This window comes from Lynx rufus, unplaced genomic scaffold, assembly GCF_022079265.1.
Source record: "Lynx rufus isolate CCGP_SWC_20201006 ecotype Redwood Valley unplaced genomic scaffold, mLynRuf1.p SCAF_4, whole genome shotgun sequence".
Classification (NCBI taxonomy): Eukaryota; Metazoa; Chordata; class Mammalia; order Carnivora; family Felidae; genus Lynx; species Lynx rufus.
In genome coordinates this window covers 99,065,385-99,091,891 of record NW_025814856.1, presented here as the reverse complement: position 1 = coordinate 99,091,891, position 26,507 = coordinate 99,065,385, and the positions used below count along the sequence as shown (strand labels likewise).

The 26,507-nt window shown below is 39.9% G+C and overlaps 1 protein-coding gene across 4 annotated transcripts in view; it reads right to left on the bottom strand.

Annotated features, from left to right (window-relative positions):
• Nucleotides 1-208: 208 nt before the first annotated feature.
• PPP1R9A (protein phosphatase 1 regulatory subunit 9A) overlaps nt 209-26,507 on the bottom strand; it is a 317,596-nt gene continuing 291,297 nt past the window's right edge. Inside the window, exons 13-18 of one of the 4 annotated variants that reach the window (XM_047096568.1) lie at nt 18,346-18,433; nt 18,169-18,246; nt 6,091-6,289; nt 3,940-4,059; nt 1,775-1,957; nt 209-418 (exon numbers count right to left, since the gene is read on the bottom strand). In XM_047096568.1, coding sequence (XP_046952524.1) covers nt 209-418; nt 1,775-1,957; nt 3,940-4,059; nt 6,091-6,289; nt 18,169-18,246; nt 18,346-18,433 — 878 coding nt within the window. Of the gene's footprint in view, nt 419-1,774; nt 1,958-3,070; nt 3,095-3,939; nt 4,060-6,090; nt 6,290-18,168; nt 18,247-18,345; nt 18,434-26,507 lie in introns of all 4 variants that reach the window. The other 3 variants (XM_047096569.1, XM_047096570.1, XM_047096571.1) reach the window with 3 other exon arrangements.

Below are 26,507 nucleotides of genomic sequence, written 5' to 3'. Positions count from 1 at the left end.
TCCTTGGTTTGGCAAGAAACCAAAGGAGGCTTGGGATTATTTCAGTAGGCAAAAATTAAAATAGTATTCGATTATTGCAGAAAATGCAGTTATGCAACACGTGGTTCCCCCATCTGCCTAGCGCACATCACCCCTGCCATCAGTTCCTTAATCCTCCGGAGGAGAGTGGGGCAGGAAGAGGGGAGACTTGTCTGAGAGAGGGTGTGTGTTACTGCTCACCAGCGCCCTCTGTGGCAGCTGTCATCTTTTCGTTCTTTTTAGACTTCCTCTGCATTTGTTCTTGTTCCTTCCTCCTCAGCTTTTCTCTTTGTTTTTCCATTTTCTCTTGGGCCTTCCGAGCCTTCTCTAGAGATACCTTCATTTCCTTCAGTTTTTTTTTTACCACTGCTCGGTCCTGGGATGACGTCATTCCCAGAGCCTAGGAAGGGAATACATAAACAAATTGAATTTGAAAACCAGTGACCTCTCTGCTCAGGAAGAGGTTGCTATCACAATATGTTCAAACTCAAGAACTAATTTAAACATAACCAAAGAGGTAAGAAACTAGGAAAAGCTGATGACATTTGCCAAAAATCTCCATATTTGGGGGCTGAGCTTTATTTGTTCTTTGAAGTTCCTAGCCCAGTAGGCCCTAAACCCCATTAAGTAAGTGCTTTCCAAACTGGTAATTAATGGGTGAATGAATTTTTAAAAGGGGGCACAGTTCTGCTTCCCCAACCTTTGGGCTGTAGACATTTACAAGCAAACATATTGCTAAACTCATCAATATTTTTAAAAGATAGGAGTGGGCACCTGCTGCCATAGAAGCCTCCAAGAAGGGCAGGGAGAATGAAATGGCTTCCTTTCTGCCAATGTAATCATTTACAATGAGGACCAAAAATGTCTTTGAGGCTGGAATGCTCATGTCAGCATGACTAGCCATTTTCTCCCTGTAGGCAGACCTATAAAGGAATCCTGTTAATGAGGAGGCTGCTCGATGAGCTTGGAATTCAGAATAAGGGGAGTTGGTTGCGTACTTTAAATGTTTCATGACCTTCAGAATCAACAGCAGGATGCATCCATCTCCCCAACAGGGACAGCCTTCAATGGGGCCTTCATATTCACAGACTATTGATTGATCTCTAACCTTTTCAAGACTGTCAAGAGATACTCATCTGCCCTTCACCCCAGCAGGGGGCTGAGGTTGGGGGTGGGAAGCCGAATGTAAGTTCTTTCTGCCCTTTTCCACAGGGGTAGGTACCCCCTCAGTCTCTAAAAGGGATGAACTGGACAGGTGAAATGAGAGTGGGATGGAGCGGGGGGAGACACGGCCTGCGCGTACTTGGGGAAGAAAGTTCTGTGGAGAATATCATCCCCGTTTTGGAGAGGTGTGCAGGGAAGAGTGGGGGCGGAAAAGAAATGAATAAAGACGGAAAGATTCATGGATTTAGGTTTTAACTCTAATGTGATGAAAGAGAGTCCACATTGGCCATTATTACAACTCATACTACACAGGAAGTCAGTAGAGTTCATACATGGACCATGTGTTGCTAGGGGAAGCAATGCAGTGAGTCCCTAGCTCTCCTACTTGGCAGCCTACTGTTTGGCTTAGAATCCTTGACGACTTTCCAAAACTTCATTTACTACTCAGAAATAATGCAACGTCCTTTCTGCTGACCGTTGATGAGAATTACCTCTCAGATATGCAGATGCTCTTACCTAATGAAAACATTTTAGGTGCTATGTGCAATACAAATCATACCTGGTAACCTAACACAGACATATAATTCTTTACCTTAAGTTTATTTCCATCCAACTGCAGGAGTTGCTCTCCAGTGATGTTTTGGGCACTGAATTCAGATACATACTGCTCCAGATTTAGGCTCATTAGCCAGTGAGAAACCTGCTGCACGCTCCATTCATGAACGGCCCGATTCTGACACTGACTGTGTTTGGGAGACTGTCCATCATCAAGGATCTGAGGTAGGAATGTTACGCAGCGTTGTTAAAGGACCAAGATGCTAGGGCTCGGCACGGCTTATTACGCTATCAAAAGGAATCTCTTGCCTACTAGAGCCACATTTATTTTTAAACCGTAAAATGATTAAGCTATGGTTCTAGTTGTGTGTGTGACACACACACACACACACACACACAGGTCATTATCACCTACATTGTTTAGGTATTTGGAAATTTAAAAATTCCCCCAGATAAAGTGGCATTATTAATGTAGGATGTTTTATATTGAAAAATACACTCCAATGTTGCAAGTCTTATGCTAGAACACTTTGGAAAGATTATGAGATGCAGAAAACGAGTATTTCATTCATCTCTATATGCAATGCATCACTCTGCATGTAGCCTCGGATAAGACGTTGGAGATATATAAAAATACATTTAAAAATATTGAGGTATCTTTCCCTCAGAAGGGGACGGCATTACGTCCTCAAGCGTTGTTAGGGGAAATTTCACAGCCATGATTTCATGTGAGCAGCAAGCGAACCTGAGAGGAAGGCAGGGCAGGTAATGTCCATAATGACTTTTAATAAACGAGGGAAGTGAGGCTCGGCAAGTCTACAGATCTGTCCGAGACCACGCAGTTAGCAACCAGTAGAGCTCAACAGGTAGTGGTCTATTCCAAATCTTAGGCTCTGCCCAGCGCAGAACATCACTTTTAATAGTGCAGAGGGCAGCTTGGTCCCTAGCACCTCTAAGCTGAGAGGCGATGAAGATGAAGACAGGTCTGGGAGGAAAGACAAGGGTCACCTCGGGGAACACTGACAAGGGGATGGGGTAAGCCGAGATGAAGGCAAAGGAGGTGGAACAGAATGGACCGTGTCAGGGTAATGGCGATGGGGGATCAGTCGAGGGACTCTGGAGGTAGAATGTGGTGATCCTCTTGACTCAGAAATATCTTTTAAACTTAGATAGAGACAAGGGCAGAGAGTGAAACTATTTAGGACAAGGAAATCCTCCACCACAGACACCAGTATTCTTGCATCGTTTGAGTTTTAAATCATTTTGCAGAGAGAGAAGAGAAGGTTCGAACAATACCACATAAGCCACCACACGCAGCCCACTGATAGCTCACCTCGTCATCTATCATATCCAGGCTCTGAGTGAGGGAGCAACAAAGGAATCAAAAAGAAAAGTGTTATAGAAATAGGAAACACAACATACACAGTACAAAGTTTTAAAATTAAAATCACGCCAAGCCTGAAGAGTATGGGCAGAAACATTTAAGAGAAAAAAGTTTCATAAAACAAAAATCATGTTAGAAAGAAATAACTTAGAACAAATACTCGCAGCAACAATGTCTTTATTTACAGTGCTTCTCTCCCTCCCACCCCCTGCCCTAAATACTGGTATTTGTTCCTCTCCTTACCTCTTGGGGCACTAAGTCAATCACTAATGTAATATCCTGCTTCTCTGTACACATTTATCTTCTGGGAATTCTTAGCAATGCTAATTTGACCCTGGCTTCTAAATAAGTGATTCTCACCCAGTTTTCCTTCCTTTTGGGAACTGTATACCTCTCTCTGTCTCCACTGCAGAGGTTCTCAATGAGGGGCCATGCCCTACTCAGAGGGAATATCAGAGTCCTGGGCAGAGGTGATGATGGGGGGGAGGCGAGTGAGAAAGGGGATGGATAGTCTGTCAACTCCCCTGATTCCTGAGCTGTTCCCTATGTGTGCTCTCTAGTGCCCAGGCTCCCATCCCCACCCCTCTGGTTAGCATCATCTCAATTACATCAGAGAAAGGCGGAGAAGGTCCCTGGAGGGCTTAAAGGGCTCGGAAACAGTCCTTTGTCTTCACGTTGAGATAGAGAGGGAGAGAAATCATGATTTCCTATCAAGCATGAAACCATGATCCCAATGATTTATAACAAAATCTATTTAAGAACGTCTTCCTGGTGGTAGGTGATGGGAACAGTGGAGGATCTGAGTGCCATGAGCATACCTCATCTGATGACAGCACTAAGGACTGGGAGAGCCCTGTAGTTTTGGGTTCTGCTCCTAGGCCGCTCAGGTCTGCCGAACTGGTGCTGCTGGGACTGAAGTCATCATTGAAGGTAAAATTCTGTAAAAGTAGATGAAGCTCAGTGTTAAATGAGCACAGCGAGGGAACCAGAGGTAGGTGTATTTGCAAGTTCTAAAAAGCCTCTCTTTAAGTAATCTTAGGAGAAAATCATATTTGGTTTGGTGATGACCTTCAAGTGGCAGTGGTTGAGAGCACTGTGCCTTTTGCAATTGATAGGGAATTCTGGGTGCTTTCTCCATCAGATAGGAGGATAGGTGTTTTGGAGAAATGATTCTTTAATCTCTCTTCAAGGATACGGCATTCATTATCCTCTGCAACTGCTCAGAGGAGTAATATTAATAAGCCTATCTTCTTTGACCCTAATTGTGATGAGTAACAGTGCAAGTAAAAATACAAGATGGTGTGGAGAGCCTGAGTTATTAGGAACAGATGGCCATCCATATTAGAAAGGTAGCTTGAGCACCCCCTGGGAAGGATCGCTTGCTGTTGGCCGTGATAAATACTGTGAGAAATGGCAGATCCTCCCCTGGATATGACCTTCAAGACGATGAGTTCTGGGGGAGGTCACAGTCTCAGTGTAAATACATGAGTAGTTACATGCTCAAACACAACTCTCACACAGCATCGACAGAGCACCAAAGAGGCTACAGAACAGGTACACTTTCCAAATAATCACCTGGGGGGGGGGGGGAGCTGGGCAAGGGGTGGGGGGAGGGGTGTGAACAAAAGTTCCTCAGATCTTCATTAAAACGTTCAGTGGATATTAAAGTCAAATACGTTCACAATGACCACATAGCTGCATTCGTGAAAATGTCTTACACCAAATCTGGAGTCTCTCCGTGGCAAGATAATAGTAGAGTTATTCCAACTACATTTAGATTTCTCAGATCCAGTACTAAAAATGTTACAAGATCAGAGTGATCTACTGCTGCCCAGACTTTCTTGCTACTAATTCTAGAATGACTGGCTTCCTAGGAACTCGAAGCCCTTGGCCAACACCATCTTGTTTCATATTCCACTTCCATAGGGATTGGACTGTTAGGTTTCCTTTAGGTTCCCTTGCCACTGGGTTCAGTCGGTTGTCAAAAATGAATACCATGCCAGAGGCTGGAGAAATCAGTTCCAAACAAACCCCAAGGTCTGCTAAAACTTCAGACATGGAAACGAAATCCAAGAACGTGGAGAGCTAGGCTAGTAGAACACTTAAGCAGGAGAGCATTTAACACAACACATTACTATTTGATATTGTCAACAGAGACACAGCCCCAAACCCTGTCAAAACCCTGTGAGCTGTTGACCTCAAGAAAAGAGTTAAATTCAAGTAACATTAATCACACATTTCTGTTTGAGAAAGAAAAGCAAACACAGATAAAAGGAGACCAAACAACATGTGAAAGTTAGCCACCGTATGTGCTTCAATAAAATGTTAGGTAAGGTTTGCAGCGTCATGCTGGAAATAACCATTGTGCATTTGAAAACAAACAACATCCATGCCTTGTATTTTCTAATTCTGCTAAAGTTAAGAACTTTGGTGATGAGATTATAACGTTTTCAACATGGAAGTTTGATTTAAAAGAAGATATAAGCAAGGGGGCTATGGCAGCATTGGTTTGTTTTAAAGAGTTTCATTTAGATATATTGAACACGTATTCAGTCCCAAATTTATTTGTTTTCCAGTAAATCTCGAAGAACGCGGTAAAGATAGTCTTGTAATGTAATTTAAAGTGGCATACTTCGTAAACAGATCTATCATACTGGTCCATGACTCAAATGCATCTTTCCCAGCATGGCTTAACTGTCAAACTGAGATTAAACAGCAGTATGTGAAAAGACAGGCAAATCAAAGATTAACGTACAATCTAGAATGGAACAGAATTAAAGAAGGTGATGGTTAACGGAGGCTTTCTTTCTCCCCACACAGGAAATACCATGCATGGTTTATTGCAGTGTTATCACATTGGTTTCTCAGGTCCAGAGTAAACACACAAGTTGAGAATGCTTTCCAAAGACTGAAGAGGAGGAAGGATTTGGGGTTTTCTTGTTTGCTTTTTAAATCCATGTGTTGTCTACCTTGGACCCCTTTTTATCTGAAATTAGAGTTTCAGGAGAAGGCTGAAGGGGACTTGTAGGTGAAGGCAGGTTTCTGAAGGAATAGGATCCTTTTCGGCTTTCGTTAAACCACGAGAAAGGCATGCATGGTGAGCGGGTGGTGACCTGCGCTGTGGGGGATGGCTTCGGTTTCCAGTGTTCCAGCCTGCCTCTGAAGATCCTGTATTATGAGACAAATGGGCACGTTAGACAAAGAAAGGGCAGATGTGACACTTGTTTAACTGAATTCTGAAGGGACTCTGAATCAAGTTCGAAGTAAGAGTTTGAGATATTGTTCTACACAACAAAGGAAAAAAATTGCATTTTTTACTAGGACATTAAGCTTAGTAGCTACCTTGTTTGAACTGAAATGGATTCTACAACAATGGTCAACATTTCCCCACCCCCACCACCTTTTTTTTTTTTTTTAAGTTGCACAGAGCCCCATGTGGGGCTCAAACTCACGAACTGTGAGATCATGACCTGAACCGAAACCAAGAGACAGATGCTTAACCAACAAAGCCACCCGCGTGCCCCGCGGTCAACATTTTCATAGTGCTTTGCCATAGTGAATTCTTAGGAAATTTGCCTGATAAATGGATGTGGGTGAATTAAAGTCAGGGCGGGGCACCATCTTTCTAGAACTGCTATGAGGTTAACCATTGCAGCAGTCCCCTTATTTGGGTGACACAGCAGTGCCTTACCATTAGTGCCATTAGCTCTTAGCCAGCATTCTTTCCTGGCCTCCTCTGAACTCATGCTGCCAAGAGTATGAGACTTTGGAAAATGATGTATTTAAATACTTTGGAAATGTCAGGGCTTATGATGCTTGAAGCAGAACACATCCCTTATTGCTTTTTCATCATAATCTGAGTGCCTTTTTCTAGGAGGAGACCAGGCCACAAGTCTTAATACCCTACTTGGAGGTCCAGGGTCTACCACCTCTCGAGTACATGGCCTTGGTCTTCTCTTAGCCTCTATCTCCTCCTGTGTAAAACGTGGGTATTTTATGTATCTCCTATGTAGTTGTTAAGAATTACATGAGATAGTATGCGTGAAAGTGCTTGGGAATCTGTGAAAGTATGAAGGTCTATGGTTATTGTTTAACATTGAAAGGATTCAAAGTCATTTGAGAAACACAGTTTGAAGACTGATATTCTTATCAGTGCAAGTACTTGCATATTTACATTTATCTTTTGGTTAGAGAAAAATAATTACCAAGAGCTGAGGCAGGAATGGACAGCAGTTAATGTGCATCTTAGAAGAGGGCAACCCTCAATATGTCCCAATGGTATTTGCTACAATGTTTATTATATGTTAGCTGTTGATGTCATGCCAACAAAGAGATTCCTTTTCAGTTAAAAGTGCCTCCACACCACAGCCAGACAACTCAGGACCCACAGGCTTCTCAACTCTCATTTCAAGTTTACATAACTAGTAGAACACTCCTAACAGTCCCTGTTTATTTCCAAAGACTACTCTGAGAATCAAATGGGACAATAAATGTAAAAGCATCTTGTTAACGGCAACGCAATATACAAATATAAAAGAATTACAAAAATAACGATTAAAGAGAATGGAGACATCAGTGAAATTTTGGTAGAATATTGAGATCGTAGTTTGGGTGAGTAAAATAGTTGGTCATTTAAAGATTCCAGAATACCTGATAATTATGATGGTGAGTTCCTTAAAAAACAAACAGACAAACAATAAAAGGGACTGTAAGGATAAGACAGAAAGCCCAATGAGAGATGTTGGTCAACCTTCAATTTCATCCTAAAGTCTAAATTACAAAAAAATTCTGTATCCTTAATTCTACTTACTTACTATTAAAAGATGGGGCAGAGGGGGTAGAATAATTGAACTTGAGACATCATACTAGCAGAGGCAGACTGGTATTCTGCAAGAAGCACTTTTTATTCCTGGGTCATGGACCAGTGCAGTGTTTCCCAAACAAGTCTGGTAAGAATCATCTAGGGCAGATGCTCAAATACAGATTCATAGGCACCTAGAATTCCTGAATTCGAATGTGGGACAGAGGAAGGGAGGAGTTTGCCTGGAATCTATATTTTAACACATGTCTGAGCTGACATTTAAAGTTTTTAATAATATCTACATTTATTTATATTATCCTGGATGCAAGGATGAGGCTTCTGGAGCAGAACAAGTTACCATTTACTTACAGAAAATGATTGCACTGGTTCCCCATGCCCTAATTTCTTCTTTCTAGAGGGACACAATGAAAACCAGTTGTCATCCCATACTTGGTCTACACTGTAGGTAAGGAATCTAAACAATGCCAATCTGGGTGATTATATAGGAGAGGGACATAGTGCTGTTCTTACCTCCCCTCTGGCAGAGGGAGAGAAATCTTATCTCTTTAGTGTAAACAAATTCAACTAGGGAAGGATCTTGGGTCCTTACCCTTCAGAAAGTAATATATTGTCTTGGGGGGAGATAAGACCAACAGCTCAGGCTGAACAACCCTGGGAATGTCTCCATCAAGCTGGGTCTCATCCTCTCTCCCCATCCTACTCCTTGAAACTTTACCTCTGGGGAGGTAAATCTGTGCAGTTCTCACTAGGGAGGTAAATCTGTGCAGTTCTCACTATCTATCCAGTCATAATTTAGCTTTTGAGGCTTGACTTCGAAGCTCAGGTCCCAGAGTCCAGTAAAAATGTTCAGAAGCCTCTAACTGTGCAGAAACACAAAAATATTTTTTCTGCAGTTCCACATTCTTATAACTGGACATGTTTGAGATAAACTGGACCTAAAGATTATTTCCCCCTTTGGTTACAAACTTCTGGATCAATTAATCAAAGTATCATGGAAGCTTTTTTTTTTTTTTTTTAAGAGTTCCACCCATAATTCAAAAAGGCACAGTAGGGTTTAAATATATGGATATTGTTTTAAAGTTTATAAACAGGTTATAATTAATGACAGCATGGCTATCTTGTCCTACTCCCAGTGAACTGCCTTTGAAACAATGCTTTTGGGACAGCCACCACCATCGCCATTTTTCTTTTTAATAGGCGGGAAATAAGAATATTTTTGCCTACCTGCTGTCATTCGAATGCCTTATTTGAAAAGGACTTTCAGTTCAACATCTATTCTGACCATACAACATTTTAAACAAAATTCCAAGACCACATCTAATTAAACTTTTTCATAAAAGCCTCAATTCCAGGAAAATATTCAAGACTAATAATCCCATGACAAATTGTATGTGCAGCACTGAAGACCGATCCAGAGGCCATAGTGAGTGTGATGAATGACATCATGGATGCTCAGATTCCAGTGACATTCAGAGGCTTTCTTCTCCAGCTTTCTATGCAAGATGATGGAAGAAATGGAGGAGCAGTCACGTAGAAAGCAAAGAAAGCCTACTTCTAAGGAAACAACCATGGTCCTCAAAGCTGCAAACCACCAGGTCCTGGCCTCCTTTGAAGAGGATTTTCCAGACTGACTGTGCCCCTGCTGAGGCTGTATCCTGTACCCCTCATTTCTTTGTGTAGTCTCGACTCTAAAACCCCATGAACTGATATAATCTCTGTGTGTTTCCTAGTATACCAAATGGTTAGTATGCTTCCATTTGCTTGGACCCAAAGTATATTTACTTAAAAAAGCAAACTCTCCATTACTTTATAATTACAGATCCATCAGCTTACCAGACATATTTTCTAAAATAAATACCAATGTCCCTCTGGACAATATGAATTCTTGGGCCTACAAAAGGAGCAGAGAGAGTTTGGAAATAGTCGTGCCTTACTGACCACTCAGAGTCTGTTTCACTTTGTGGAGAAATCTGTCAAGAATAACATAAAATTCTTCCCTTCTTTCTCCTTCCTTCCCTTTCTTCCCTCCCTCGCTCCCTCTATTGACTTTTTTGACTCTGAGAGCTGGTTACGGTGTAAGGTGCATAAGCTTCATATAGATCCTTAATAATCCCCTTGAAAAATCAAGATTGGTAAAAATGAATGTTTACTGGATCTGAAAATAGTTTTCAGAGGGTCAAAATAGGTATGTGTTCTGTAATTCATCTTCTTTTTTAAGTTGTACACTAAAGTCTCACTATCATTTTTGGTAAAAATGCAATTACAAGTCACGGATGTAACCCCGATTGTTTTATTGTTAGTAACTGAGAAAAAGAATGGCTTCAAATTAAATCTCTGTAATATTAAATTGCCAAGGGTGTGTGTGTGTGATGTGTGTGAGGTGGAGGGAGTAATTGTTTCCCGGCATTTAAGTGGTTTATAGCTCACAACTCTAGAGAGCAGCTAACCCAATTCCATACATCTTGAAACCAGTTCATCCTGGGGTCAGCACCCCGAAGTTAAGTTGCCCAGGTAAACATTCCTTAGTAATGCTTTTTTTTTTTTTTTGGTTTGTCTTACATTAAATACAAGGTGTGTGAAGTTATTTGGAATAGAACTGAATGTCATCAAGATAAATTAGGAGTTCAGGAACTGGCAGAACATAAAAAGTATAAGCATAATATAGACTTTAAGCAGGTAGTTATGGAGGTTAATTAGAGAAAGTTAGGGGCAATCAGAGGAAGGGTTGCAGACTTCCATTTACTCAAATCAGATCAAGTAATTCTGTAAAGTTCTAACATCCACCAAGGAGACTGAAATTTTAAAGCCAGCTCCTTCTGAAGGGCACTTGGAGACCCTGACAGTTAACAGGTATGACAAGCAGGTGTCCATGTGCAGCTTAGGCCAACCACCCTAGACATATCCTGCTTCCAGACCCTGAGTTACGGTCTAAACCTCTAATCCATAACCGATAGCCCATATGAGATGGTAACTGTTTAACCTTAACTTGTGACAGGGTTTCTGGACATCCTAACCACAGAATATGGTAACTTGGCACAGCAAATATTTTAAGGTAAAGGAATCTGACAAATGGTAGGTACTCTGACCTCCCCCACTGCTCCCGAAGCAGGTCATAAGACCCTTACATGAGAGGTGCCCTCCCTATATACCTGGAGGAAAGGAACATCTTTATCTCTGTAGATGAAGGGACACTTAGAGAAATCTGAAGGAATGAATGAACGAATAGGCCTTGCTAAGCTCCCCACTGTTTACTACTGTTAGTTCATACCCTTATGTTCTATCATATTTTCCAAGACTTTTCAGTCTTCAACTAATCTAGCATTAAAATGCTCAGGCTTAACTGCTTCTCTGAGTCTTCATTTCCTTATAAAGTTTCCTGCATCACACAAAACTTACATTAAATAAATCTGTATGCTTTTCTCTTGTTAATCTATCTTCTGTCAATTTCATTTACAGGACTCCAACCAAAGAACCCAAGAGGGTAGAAGGAAAAAAGGTTATATTTTTTTCCTCCTCTACATTCATATGAGATGGAGAAACTGTTCCTTTAATGAGTTCCCTCCATATTGGGGAGGTTTTTTTTTTTTAATTTTTTAAAAATGTTTATTTATTTTTGAGAGAGAGAGGATGAGAAAGAAACAGAGACAGAGAGAGAGAGAGAGAGAGAGAGAGGCAGAGACAGACACACAGAATTCAAAGCAGGGTCCAGACTCTGAGCTGTCAACACAGAGCCTGACACGGGGCTTGAACCCACAAACCGTGAGATCATGACCTGAGTGGAAGTTGAACGCTTAACCGACTGAGCCACCCATGCGCCCTGGGAAGATTTAAAATGAAACATCAAGAAGATTATGTAAAATAAAATTGATATTATCAAAATAAAAATGTTAGGTTTAGGAATAATAAATATATTGCTGAGGATTTAAGAAAATTTGTATTATTAGAAATCTGAGAGAGAAGTTTGTCTGTTGATTCTATCTTAATATGATTAATTGTTTAAGATGTAAAATAACCAAATTGATAAGAGCACTGGATGTTTACAGTCACTATGTTACCATTTTAATCTACTAGATTTTTGAGTTTTTTCAAGTGGAAAAGCATTGACATGTTAGGAATGTAAAAGTTTGTCAAGTTTCAAGCGCTGGCAAGTACTTAAAAAGAAAACTGAATAAACTACATTTATAAACGCAGTTTTCTAAAATCAGGACAGGCAATTATGGGGGGAACAAGTCTGTGCTACTGAGTCTAAGCTAACGTTATTCAGAGGTCTCCATAAAAGTGACTGCTTTTATTTTCTTACAAAATTTTACTAGGTGTATAAATAAAACAAAAAGATTTGTAAGTTGAACTGAAACTCAAAAAAAGGTTAAGTTGTAAAAACTGGAGACTTCAATAAATTACTTTTAATTTATAACTCAAATAATCCCCTTTTTAAGAATGAAGCAACCTCTGGTCATGAAAAATATCAAGTGAAGGAGAGAATCTGCAGAAGTTATACTGTCAAAATTAAGCACTCTGTAGGAGCTTTACTGAGTTTTCATCACCATTGTTCATGATTTAAACATTTGCTTTAAAACTTGCCAGGCTTGGGGCGCCTGGGTGGCTCAGTCAGTTACACGTATGATTTCGGCTCAGGTCATGATCTCATGGGTCACCAGTTTGAGCTCCACATTGGGCTCTGTGCAGACAGCTCAGAGCCTAGAGCCTGTTTTGGATTCTGTATCTCCCTCTCTCTGCCCCTCCCCTGCTATCTCTCTCCCTCTCTCTCAGACATAATGAATAAACTTTAAAAATAAATTAAATAAAATTACTTAAAAAAAAACCCAACAACCTGCCAGGCTCAAATTATTTTGCTATTTTCTAATGGCCATTCTCTTCTGGCCACTTACAATAGCATTTTTGTTTCCTATTTTTTAAAATAATTTTTGAAAAATGTTTATTTATTTACTTTAAGACAGAGAAAGCAGGTATGTGAGCAGGGGAGGGCAGAAAGACACAGAGAAAATCCCAAGGAGCTCTGCGCTGATAGCCCCAATGAGGGGCTCGATTTCCTGAACTGTGAGGTCATGACCTGAGCCGAAATCGCAAGTTGGACACCTAACTCACCAAGCTACGCAGGCGCACCTTTTAAAAGCATACTTTTAATATATTTTTTTTAAGAGAAATGTTGGCTCTTCTGTGGGGTGTCTCTGTTAGGCAGAGGCGAGGTGCTGTTCTCTTCAGGCACATTTGCTCGTCTTGCTCATCAACACTTCTGAAAGGGACTGTTTCCACTCCAGCTCAAGAGCAGAGGCTGTGTGCCCTTGCTCAGCAACAGGGCAGAGCTGCCCTCCAGGCACATGTCACTGGAATGTTCTCAAACTCACTGTAATGCCTTGATTTACCTAAGATTTCCTTGAGAGAAATATCTATGAAGGGTTGTCTGAACTATAATCCCCAGTCCACCCATTCTTCAAGATATCACTAAAATTAACAATGGATGAACAAGATGGCCAGCAAAATACATACAGAGAATACTCTGTTTTACATTCCTCTGATCAGAATGGTTTTAAATAATAATACTAGTAATGATAACTGTTGACATTTATTAAGGACTTAAAATGTGCTTAAATGTGACTCTCAATCCTCCTGATGACCTGAAGAAGTATGAATATTTCCATCTTACAGATGAGGAAACGGACAGACAGGTTAAGGAACTTGCCCAAGACGTTAAGCGGCAGCTATGACTGAATCCAGGCTCTTTACTCTGACATCATGCTCTTTGCTTTTACTGAAAGCCACTGTTATACTTATTATGCAGTTGTTGTTGAAGATTTTATATTTTAAGTACCAACCTTACTTTTTGCTTTACCTTTTTTTCCCCCTATCCAATTTGCCTTTAAAATAAATTATGTTATTGTATCTTTTGTACCTCTGTGTATAAACAAATTATATGTGGAACACAGAGGAACAGGTATAGATTTAAAAGAGAATAGACAAGAAGGAGTACACATATTGTGATGAGTGCTGAGTAATGTATAGAACTGTAGTTGAATCATTACACTGTACCTAAAACTAATATGATACTGTATGTTGATTATACTTCAATTAAAAAAAATAAAAGAAGAATAAACAAACATGAAAACATGCTAATTTATAGATCAATGAAATGACAAGTTAGAACTCAAAAAGAAGATGTTTTACATAGAATCATACAGATCGACGCTATCCAACAGAAATATGAAGTACATATATAAATCAAACTTTTCTGGGAGTCATATAAGAAAAAGGTACAATTAATTTTATTTTATTTAACCCAAAATATTCAAAATATTATTATTTCAATATGTAATTGGTATTATAACATTTTAATAAGATATTTCACTTTTTTTTTTCATCCTAAGTCTTTGAAATCCTGCATGCATTTTCTCCTACAATACATTTCAGTATAGACTAGCTACATTTCTAGTGCTCAAAAGCCACATCTGACTGGAGGCTAGCATATTGGACAGCATAGACAGAGATGGATGGGGATCAGAGACTACGGAGTTTGAATCCGCCTAATTATTTTTTGGTGGGAAACGAAGCTCCAAGAAATTCAGAGCCTTGCAAAGCAAGGATGAATGCTTGGATTCCAGCACCGTGATTTCCCACAGTTCATACTTTTAAGATGACTGCAAATTCACTTCCACAAAGGAGTGCCATCTCCCTCCCTTGTCATTTTCCCACATGTCTAGCCTTGTTCTAAGAGACACGTAATTGCTCACAGGGCTTCCCATCGTCCCATTCAGCAACTCAACTGGGAGCTTCTTCCACAGAGCTCCAAAGCAGGCACCTCCACTGACATCAGTGGCTACTTACACTAGAATTAGGATAGTATTTTATTTTACTCTTTGGTCTGAACAAGCTCTGACAACTACATGCTTCCTGCTTTTGTTATCTGCTATGCTGCCTATTTAAATCCACATTCACTGAGGACATATTGGAAAAGGATAGAACCAAGCCATATTTTTGGAAGGGCTCATTTATTATTATAATTACTTAACCTTATCTATTTGTTTCATGTTGCTCATGTATTTGAGTCATTATGCCTCCACAAGGAATACAATAAAGTAAACTTTTAACTCCTGAAGAAGGAAAAAACGAAGACCAAGACGGAACTTAGCAAACTGTCTTGCCTCTTTAGAGTCCGACAGCCTCAGGCTATAACTGATTGACTGACCTCATCAGATTTTTACAGCCTAATAATGAAAAGCCTAAGAGATAAGATTACAAACTCAATCCATGAATCATCCCTCATTTTTCTGAGAAGGCTGCATAGAGGTGATGAGTTTATTCCCAGTCCTCCATAGCTGGAAGGGGACCCTGCAGCTCACGGTGCTTATCAGCCACCTACCTGCAGGGGCCCCATGAAACCAACTCAATGCATTAAGCTCCTACAGGGCAGTAACTCTGCTTCCTGCCATATGTTTTAAAAGGTTCTGGGCCCATCATCAATCTCTATAGGAGAACACAGACTGTCATTAGATTTGATTAGCGTTAACCAATTACTGTGACAGCTCAAAAAGTCATTTATGTGACACAGAAAAAGTCCCTCTTCTTCCCTTGTTCTTTCAGGATTTCAACTCTATGAATTCCTGTCAGTCTTGTCAAAACTTTACTATAATTACAGATAATTGTACATTTATGATTCTAATTGAAAACGATTTTGTAGCATTGGTATGTGTGTAAATACTTGTGACCACTGAAGCAGAAAGACTCCAGAGTTAATATTTTAAAAACAGAGCTGGCTGGCTGCTGGTGCAAACGCTGGCATTAGCTGTAGGGATAGCCCACCCTTGACTCCCTGGGGTTTGCCTAGAGAAAGGTGAGCACTCACCAACAGAATCAAGATTTGCTTGCTGTTCACTCTGTACAAGGGGGTGATACCCGCTGGCCACTATGATGAAATTGAGTCAAACCTTCTCCCCACTACTGGATGCCTCACTTACATCCCTTTTAGGGTGGAGCCTGAAGGTGACAGGTAGTGACTGTCTCAGAAGTCCAGGGACCAAAAGGACTGCAGTGTTACCAGAGAGGTGTCCCAGCTTCTTTCCCGTTGTGTATCTTGGCATCTCTCTCTCCCTGAAATAGTTTCATTATTTATTGCCTTTTTTTTTTTAATCCTGAGTATATTTATAGTTTTCTAAACTTAATTTTAAGGCACATAGTAGACTATTTTATATTTCTTACTCTGAAACCACATGAAGTTAAATTGCTTTTGTGTTGTATCATTGACTTATTTTTCCCGAGACTGGGGTCCTCAATGTAAACAGAGCTTTTTATCCTTTCTCCAGTGCACAACGTTAAAAACAAACAAACAAACAAACAAACAAAACAACAGTGGACTAACACAATTAATTTGGGAATTATCTCTTCTCATCCCCCACCCTACTGTCCCAGAATCCCAGGAAGAAGGTACAATTTCTCACCAAGTTGTATGCCAGGAAAAAGAAAAAAAAGAAAAAAGAAAGAGTGGAGGACAACCTATAAAACAGGAAAGTGGTCCCCAAGTGATTTTACGATTTTTTATTGTTAGCATTCTGTTTCCTACTTAGTCTACACTAATGAGATGATCCCCAAATTTCATAAAGAAATTTACACATCATTAGATACATAAATAACTGGAGGTGAGGCGTTGTGTTGGAAAGACATCTCGACAGGAAGCACAAGTCCTGTTGCATTAATTGCCCACTGCATAATTGTGGGTAAATCAATTAAATGCTATGAAGGTGAAATTCTTAATACAGTATGGCATTATTTATTATCTGCCCTCCCAATCTTTTTATAAGGACCAAATAAAGTGATAAATGTAAAACTGCTTTGTAACTTGCAAATAATAATTATAGAAAATTGTTATCTTTATTATTAGCTTTAAATACCTATGTGCCAGGTACCATTTTATTTATTTTTTAATTTTTTTAATGTTTATTTTTGAGAGAGACAGACAGAGTGTGAGTGGGAGAGGGGCAGAGAGAGAGGGAGACACAGAATCCGAAGCAGGCTCCAGGCTCTGAGCTGCCAGCACAGAGCCCAACACGGGGCTTGAACCCACGAACTGTGAGATCATGACCTGAGCCGAAGTTGGATGCTCAACCTACTGTGCCACCCAGGTGCCCCCCCACTTTTTTTAATGTTTATTTTTGAGAGAGACAGAGTGCAAGTAGGAGAGGGGCAGAGAGAGTTTAAAATTTTTTTTTTAAATTTTTTTAATGTTTATTTATTTTTGAGAAAGGGAGAGACAGAGCACAAGCAGGGGAGGGGCAGAGAGAGAGGGAGACAGTATCGGAAGCAGGCTCCAGGCTCTGAGCTGTCAGCACAGAGCCCCATGCAGGGCTCGAACCCATGAACCGTGAGATCATGACCTGAACCAAAGTCGGGCTCTCAACCGACTGAGCCACCCAGGCGCCCCTTAAATTTTTTTTTAATGTTTATTTTTGAGAGAGACAGACAGTGCGAGCAGGAGGGGGACAGAGAGAGAGGCATTTTAAATGCTTTGTATGAAAACTCATTTAATCCTTACACTACAGTAATTAGGTAGCTACTGTTATTTACCCTTCACATGAGGAAGTGGAGGCAAACGGGTTAAATAACTTGTCCAAGATTTTAAAGGTGGTAACTCAGAGAGCTCTTATCCAAACCCAGGCAGTCAAGCTCCATGCTTTATTGTCTCCTGATACAAATCTGAAGTTAAAAGTTGACAGCATGCAGTATAAAGCTTACTGCTCTACAGGGAAGTCTTTATTGAACAATAAGCAGAATTGGTAGGGCCTGAAAAAAAATCAACTAAACAGCTAAGTCCAGCAAGAGACGAGGGTCTTTCTTTCATGCATGGGGACAGAACAGTCTTGAAAGCCAACAAGGTTCTTAAATGTAAAATTACCCTTTCAGACTTAACAAAAACAGGACGCTAGTACTGTGGGTAGCCAGGCAAAAACCTGAAATGTGCCCAGTTGACATATCACATTGATGCTGTATTTAGATAAACATTTACTGAAACTGCACATGTGACTGTAATTCTGCAACTAAGCCAGTGGATATTCCCAAAGCCAGTGTAGGCTATAACTGGGGCAAGACAAAAACAAGCTGATTGTACAATTTCTCTTTCATCTCACTTCTTGGTAGATTGCCTCAGCTCATGGATACTGACCACTGATTTTGGTGAACAATGGGAGGGGGCCAGAAAGTGTAGATCACCCACCCATACCTGCTACCTGGAGAAAATCTATTGGCTTCTTTTTCTTTCCATTTCTTTCCCTTGTTGGAATTCCTTCGCAAAGGTGCCCTATAACGACAGCACAAAGTCAGAAAGGGGAAACTGACATTTTTCTCTTTTAGTCCTTCCTTCACAGAGGGTTTGTGTGTTACATCATGAAATGCTTACCCCAGATCCACAAACTTGCGCTTAATTTTTCCTCCTTGTACCACCAGTGAACTGGATGCCCTTAGTGATTTGGGATCTTTGGCACCATCTAGGATACACACACATGTGAACAAGACCAATTATTATTATTTTTTTAGGGTATGAGTCAAAAGTCAGTGCATCTCGGAATCTAAGGAGTTTACCCCAATTCCAAAGTATAAAAGAAAATAATGTATGCCTTTTTTTTTTTTTTTTTTTTTTTTTAAGCCAGAGGAAACACAGCTATGTTGAGGAACATTCAGTTAAGCCAGGAGAGGTCCTGCTGGACAGAAGCCCAACATTCATCACAAAGAGTTTTGGCTTCAGATATATTGGAATGAACAAAGTAAGCAAGAATAAACACTATCAAATAATTCTTTTTTTTAAGTTTATTTATTTTGAGAGAGAGAGAGAGAGAGCATGCAAGTGGGGGAGAGGCAGAAAGAAAGGGAGGGAGAGAATCCCAAGCAAGCCCTGTGCTGTCAGCACAGAGCCCAACATGGGGCTTGATCTCACGAACCTCAAGATCATGACCTAAACTGAAATCAAGAGTCAGACGCTTAACCAACTGAGCCACCCAGGCACCCATAATTCTTTACATTCAAAGAAGGGGACTGACATGACTTTCCTTTTGTTCCTTCTCTGGCTTCAACTCTGTTTCAAATGTCCAGGCTCTGGGGGCACTTGGGTGGCTCAGTTGGTTAAGTGTTGACTCTTGATTTCAGCTTAGGTCATGATCTCACAGTTCATGAGATAGAGTCTCATGTTGGGCTCCATGCTGACAGTACACAGCCTGCTTGGGATTCTCTCTCTCCCTCTGTCTCTATCCCACCCCACCTCATGCACAAGGGCGCACATGAGCCCTCTCTCTCTCAAAATAAATAAATAAATACACTTTAAAAAGAAATAATGCTTGGGCTCTGTGCTTCATACCTTTCCTGCCTTTGGGTTTCAGTGCCTTCTGACAGGAACCCAGACCACTTCCCCCATTTCTCCCAAGTCCAGTACAGAAAGTCAGGCCTGAGAGTCTGGGAGATTCAGGGAGAAAGTGAGAGTCAAAGCCTTCCTTTCTGGTCTCTCCCTTGCTAATGGCCTGTGGCCAGTTCTGGAACTGAGGAGGGCAGATCATGGGGGAGACTTTTTAAGCTGGGGCTCAGCTATAAAACATTTATATCTTTGAAAGGCTTCTCTTAGAAGCTGGGTTGGAGCACTTGGCTGGCCTCCTATGATGAGGAAGATGCCAAAATTTCCTCAGTGTTTGAAGCTGAATGATCTTTGCCTCTTTGAGTTATGCTGGCTCTCAAGGGCAGCAGCTGCTGGGGGATGGGAATACTCAAAATGATGCCAAAAACCAATCAGAGGAGAGGCTTTGAGAATGGCGTTCAATGTCAAATGTAAGAGCTACATTCCATGGGTGGCATTTATTCCTCCTTAAACATAGTAGATAATTCATAAGGTTCTATCTGGAACTATTTAGCAAAGGATGTTGTTCAGTGTTAAGTTTTAGCACATCCAGTCATCTGAGATGACTAACAAAGGGTGTTTTAAATTTGATGCATATTGGTGTGTGAAACTACTCTTTCCTAATTGTCTGTTGGTGTCTGTCTCTATCTCTGTAAAATTAAAAATATTCCAGCAATTTTCTGGTATGGAGTATAGACAGAAAAGTGCTCCTACAGAAGTGTTTAATTAACCTTGCTAATTAATTTTGCTTATAGTTGTATTTCAGGAGAAATTTCTAAACACACACACAAAACATGAAGTGCGCACACAGTTTTTATTTAGGAGTCTACATTCAAAGCTCTTAAAGAAGCACAAGATGTTTACAAACTCTCAAGATTTTTAGCAATGAGCTCTTCATATTTTTAATGATCCTTAGATTACAATAATTCCTTGGAATGTACTTAATGGAACAGAAGAGTCAGAGATATGTCCACATCAAAATCCACTTCTTGTCTCAAATATTTATTATGAATATTTGCATCATCACCCAGGGTAACGGGATTAAATAGCCACAGATGTGAGATATACACATAAAGAAACTCCACGGTCATGGCACAAATACCTTCTGAGGTGATTTTGCTAATGGACATAGAATTTTTAAAAAGTAGGATTTCGATTTTCTTAATAGAAGCCAAAGGAAAAAAAAAAAGGTGCCAGATTCCTTCAGATCAATCCTAAGGCGACTCTTAATGGCTAGGACTGTGCAAAGTTTAAAAGGAGACTGCCTAATTATTTTCTGAATTAGAGGTAGCTGGGAGATGTTTTAACGAGTAGTGAGAGGACCAGATGAGACGATGTACATGGAAACACTCTGTAACCTATTAGTGTCGCAGTTATTTGGGCATCTTGGGACTAAAAGCCTGATTCTGCCCATTACAGAGCCTGCTGCTAGGCAACCTCATGTCATTATCTCACACATTTGCCAAACTGTGTTCCAAGGAACACTTAAATGAAGGCTTTCACAAGGCTGAAGAGGCAAGATTAAGTAATAATGCACTTCCCTGTTTTAAATCAATCAAATACATCTTTAATGCATATTAGGACTTCCAGTCTACATAAAAACCAACACTGGATTGGCTGGATTTCAGGAAAAGAAAAAAAAAAGCAATTTTGTTTTTGTTTATTGATTCAGGTTTACGTAAAATTTCCATCAGGCTTTTTGAAATCTCTCCAATACTACCTTCAAGAGCAATCGGAAGTCTGAGCCCTCAGGTTGGGCACAGCAGCTTTACACTTTGGCAATCTGGCCTTCATTCTTAAAGGTAGTAAATGATCTCCCCATGGCTACATGCTAAGGCCTTTCTTTCTTGTCTTGTGCTGCATTCTCCTTCCTCTCACTGCAGTCAGAGTCCTGACTCCCTCTTTCTTTCCTCTGGGGACTCCCAAAGCTGCTCCTCCAGACCAGCTTCTCTCCTGACCTTCTTTATTAAAAAAAAAAAAAAAAAAAAAAGAGTTCATTGTCTTCCTCCCATAATATTTCTGATTCCTTATTTTCTATTGATGACAGGGCCATATTTTCGGAGGCTAGAAACCCTGTGATCAGTTTTGTCCTCCTCACTTTCTTCCCCTGTGTCTGGGCAACTTACACTTCAGGGGTTCTTGCATGGCCCTTTTCTGCCATTGTCTATTGTTCCTCTTTAGAGGTTATCCCTCCCAGGGTCTCCTGACTCATCTTGCCCACACCTAATGTCTTTTCCTTTTTATCCCTCTGTTCAAACATCTGTGGTTGCCTAGTAATACAGAGACGTATCTACAGCACTTAAATCCTACAGCTAATGATTTAACCTTCCTGTTCAATTTAATTGCAATCATCTACACTGCATAAACAAACTGCTTCAGGCAGGCTGGGGCAGCCCCATTCCTTTCAAGCCATCTCCTGTGTGCCTGTCTCTGCTAATGCCACTGCCCTGCCTTATCTGCCTTCCTTTCCCATCCTTCCCCTCACCCCACCCAAACAGTTCAATGCTCACTCTAATTGTACATTCCTTGTCACGTCTTATTTACCAATCTCAGCTAGATGTAACCTGGCCCCTCCTCTCACCAATGATAAAATTTATAATTTCTACATGTATAAGAGCCTAATGCATTATATCAATAATAAATGAATCCTGTAAAGATTTTGCAAAGCCAGGTTCTACTTGCCAGGACATTAATTCAGCCAACTTTTTTTTTAAGTTTATTTTATTTATTTTTTTTTGGGGGGGGGAGGAGGGACGGATAGAGAGAGAGAATCCTAAGCAGGCTCTGCACTGTCAGTGTGGAGCCCCCGAACCATGGGATCATGACCTGAGCCAAAATCAAGAGTTGGACACCTCACATACTGAACCACCCAGGCACCCCAATTCAGCAAATATTTTTGAAGGCATGTTCTGTGTCAGGCAATATGCTAACAGGCCTATATACACTTTGAATAATAACCTCTAGAAATCACAAGTAGAAAACTGATAGTGCTTAATTTATTCTTTTTAACCTTATCTGAACAAAAGCCCATTGTTATGGAAGTTTAGAGACCAAAATGTTATTATTAGGCTACTCAAAGAATGAGCATGAGGAAAATATTTTCATGCTTTCTACTGTCATATAACTTGTTTTACAAATCTCTGCAAATAATCTTATACTTCCTCTTGCTTTAACTGAAGTGGGGATAGATGTTTATCATTTATCTAGTTACAATGGGGACTCTCTATACCCTATTTTCCACTGAGGTCCCTCAAATACAACAAAGTGATGATTTGTGAATGTGGTGTTGACATAATTTAGAAAACATCCAACTTCAATTAGTTGTTCAATAATTCCAGCACGTTGTTAGCCTTGAAACTGTAGTGAAATACAGCTGCAACTTAATTATTACCTTGCAGTAAATTAATAGACCAAACATAATGGCATATTACTTAAAAAAAATCTAGCTAAATGGCAACCAGAGACTAAGATATTTTCAGAGTTTATACAGCAATGATGAGTAGAAGCACATAAAGGCCCAGACCAGGGGTCTAGCTTTTTCTGTAAAGGGCCAGATAGCAAAAATTTTAGGTTTTGGGCTATACAGTATTTGTCACAAATGCTCAACTCTGCTTATTGTAGCATCAGAGTAGACAGTATATAGCCAAATGAGTATGGCTGTGTTCCAACAAGACTTTATTTATAAAAACAGGTAGGGACCAGATTTGGTTTGATAACCTGCATTGGTTATCTGGAGAGGCATGCCGGTTAATTTATTCAAGAAACTTATGAAGCATCAATTATATGCCACACTCTTTGATGGGGGCCAAGAACACAAAGATGAAAAAGATGAATGAGAAAACTGGCTCATCCTTGACAACTAGGTTACTTATCATACACAAAGTGATAGAAGCACAGGTAACAGTGTGAAAATTTCTGTGGGATCAGAGAGAAGTGAATAATTCACTGTGCCCGGAAATGGGGAGAGTATACTAAGAGTCCACTAAAGAAGGTGAGATTTAATCTGGGTTTGAAGAAGAACACAATTTCCCAGGATTAGAGAGTTACGTAAGAATGTAGACCTGAGGTCTTGCCGAACCTCATTCTAGTTCTTTTTCTGATGAGCCAATGAGTTGTAAGAACCTCACATGTGAACACACACACACACACACACACACACACAGAGAGGGAAACTGGGTTAACCATACCAAACCTCTGTTGAGTTCAGCTCTAAATAGATTAGTCTTATATTGCAAGGGACTTAAGAATTTTACAGAATGTTATTCCTCAAATTGGATTTTGAGGACAACAAAGGTAGATCCCACTCTGATAATCCACATTGTATCAGCCCCTGCAATGTCATAACATTTTAATGATACTGAGGTCCGTTTCTTGGGAAGTGGGGAGGGAGAGTCCTGGAGGGACACAAAAATGCTTAAGTAACAGTGGCGCTGCGGTGAAATAGGCCATTCATCAGTCAGCCTAGTCTAATGAGCATATTCCGTATACACATCCAGTTAACTTTACTCTCATTTTATGCTCACTGAGCAACTTTCTGATTTATGAACCTACCAAGCAGGGGAGAGAGAACAGAACATATGAATAATGTTGGTTATTATATCAGCTGTACCTCCCAAAGTAAATCAGAAAATTAGTATTCTGGTCTAGAAATAAGTGTTTTCTAAGCTAGAACAGCAAGAATCAGTCACTCTGAACTTGATTAAATCTGAATGTGTTATTAAGTTTCTGGACTTAGAAAGCTGAAGACTAGACCTTTGACTTTCAAGGTACCAACCAGTAATAGGCTGACAGTCAGCTGACTGATGGTCTCTTTGACATCTTTCCAGGTATAACAGAGCCTGAGAGGGGAAGGCAGGAGAGAATAGGGCCTTCCCAGTCACTGAAGGTGATGATTGTGGGGTGTCAGAGACAGGATCTGTCATAACACAAACTAATAATAAGATCGCTATCTATCTCTATCTCTATCTCTATCTCTATCTCTATCTCTATCTCTATCTCTATCTCTATTTCTATCTCGTCTGCAAACTCCTTGAGGGAAAAGACGGAATCTTGTTAATTATTGTATATTCAGCCATTAGCACAATGCCTGACACAGAGTAGCTGCTCAATAACTATTTGTTTAATAAACACATAAATGAATGGATGAATGTCAATGAACACAGAAGGTTGGAAATTTTTTATCAGGGGAACAAAAAAATCTGACTCACCGCTTTTATCTGCTCATAGTATCTAACAGTGGTTATTGTACTAGTAACTGACTATTTATAAAATTACTACTTTATCAAAGTTCAATGAACTGCTTCTTCCTTGTTACGCATGAGGCACCTTCAGCCCAGGAAGGCTTCGGGGGAAGCCCAAGTACTTGGCCTCTGGAGAAGAAGCTACCCACCTCCCATCTTGTTTCCTGAGCTGAGAGCTTAATCCCAAAGAAGAGAGAGCAGCAGACCAGGGAGGCATTCGGGAAAGGATGGAATTCTCACATTTTAATCCTACATTACTGCTAGTGGACTGTGGAGCACAATCTAAATCCATGTTCTCCTCCTCCCATCTGAAAGGAAACATCTGCTGAGTTCAAAGAATCATAATAAGTTAGAAATAAAAGAGAGAAATAATCTAAATAATATTTAGCCACAAAAAAAATTTAGGAGTCATATTTCATGTGTGAGTGATCCATACTCCCTGACTATAATGTAAGTTCTTACAGATAACCAGTGATGTCTGATAAACAGTAGACCAAAAGTATTAACCTATTGCTCCAAAATATATGCGTCTGCTGTTTTGTCTTCTTATGGTCTTCAATTATGGTCTATATGCAGTTTTCTAAAGAGATGGAATTGCCACAAGTGTGTATCTGTAAAAGTGCCATTATAATCCACAGTTTAAGTTAATTAGTGAGAGTTTTCGAAGTCTTTAATTCTTTTGAAAGTAGGCCAAAATCACCATGCAAGCCCTCCACCAACTTGAGAACTACCTTTGATGATGAATTAGCAGGATCGACCTATTTTTTTTGCCTCTACTGGTATTTTTTTACTTTCTAGGTACTCCATTTTTTTACCCCAAAACTTCTAGAAGAGCTGTGCTTAGGACTAGTCTGTGGAAGATAATTCTAGCAATCGATAGGTTCAGGAAAGGAAACCAAGGAGGAAAATATCAGGAATAAAGCTCTGGTGCTTACCAAGAGTTATAACAGATTGAGCCTCCCAAATCAAATGTATTTCTATGTTCATGATGTATTTTTAGAAAGATTACAATTTTTGATTTGGGAGAGACAGATGAGTATGCACTTTTCAAAAACATGGTGATGTACAATGACACCTGCAATGTATCCCACACCACGGCTGACATTGGTTGGTGGAATTCTTTAAAAGTTTTGGCAATCCGATGGGTATTTAATTTAAATGATCGTTTCTCTGATCATCTTTTTCTATAAGTCATGTGAATTTTCTCTCCAAGAAACTATTTCTTTTGCCTATTTTTCACCTTTCAAGAACTCTTTGAAGGTAACTGTGTATTAACGTCTATCAATTAACTTTCTATATGGGATCTTTTATTATGCATATTGACTACTGTAACCAAGAATATTTATAAGATAGTTGTGGAGTATAAAGAAAAACCAATTAAAAAACATCCATTTCATTTATTCCCCCCCGCCACCTAGTTTATACTTATGAATTATGTCCTTCAGTTCCTGGACACTCCCCACCAAGTAACTGACTTTGTCATTCCCACTTATAACCTCCACATTTTGTTAATATCTCTAAGTAATCCACTAATTTTTTTTAGCATTATAGAAATAAAATCATAGGTATTCTGTAACACCTATGGTATTAGGTCCCTTGCAATATAAGACCTTGCAATATAATACCTATGGTATTTGGTTTATCCTCTCAATGTCTTGTTCCAGAGATTCAGCCCTGGTATTATGTTTCAGTGTGGTTTATTCAAATTTTCCTTGCTGCACAGATTCATCATATGAATATACTATAGTTCATTTAACTTTTCTTACTAGTGATTATTCCAGTACTTACCAGTTTTCAGGTTTTCTCAGGTTTTGTTATCACACAGTAGGGCTGCTCTGAATACTCTTGTACATGATTCTTAGTAGGCAAGTGTAGGCTATATAAACCCTGGCTGGGTCATAGGGCATGCACATTTTCAACTTCACTAGGTAAATGCCAAAT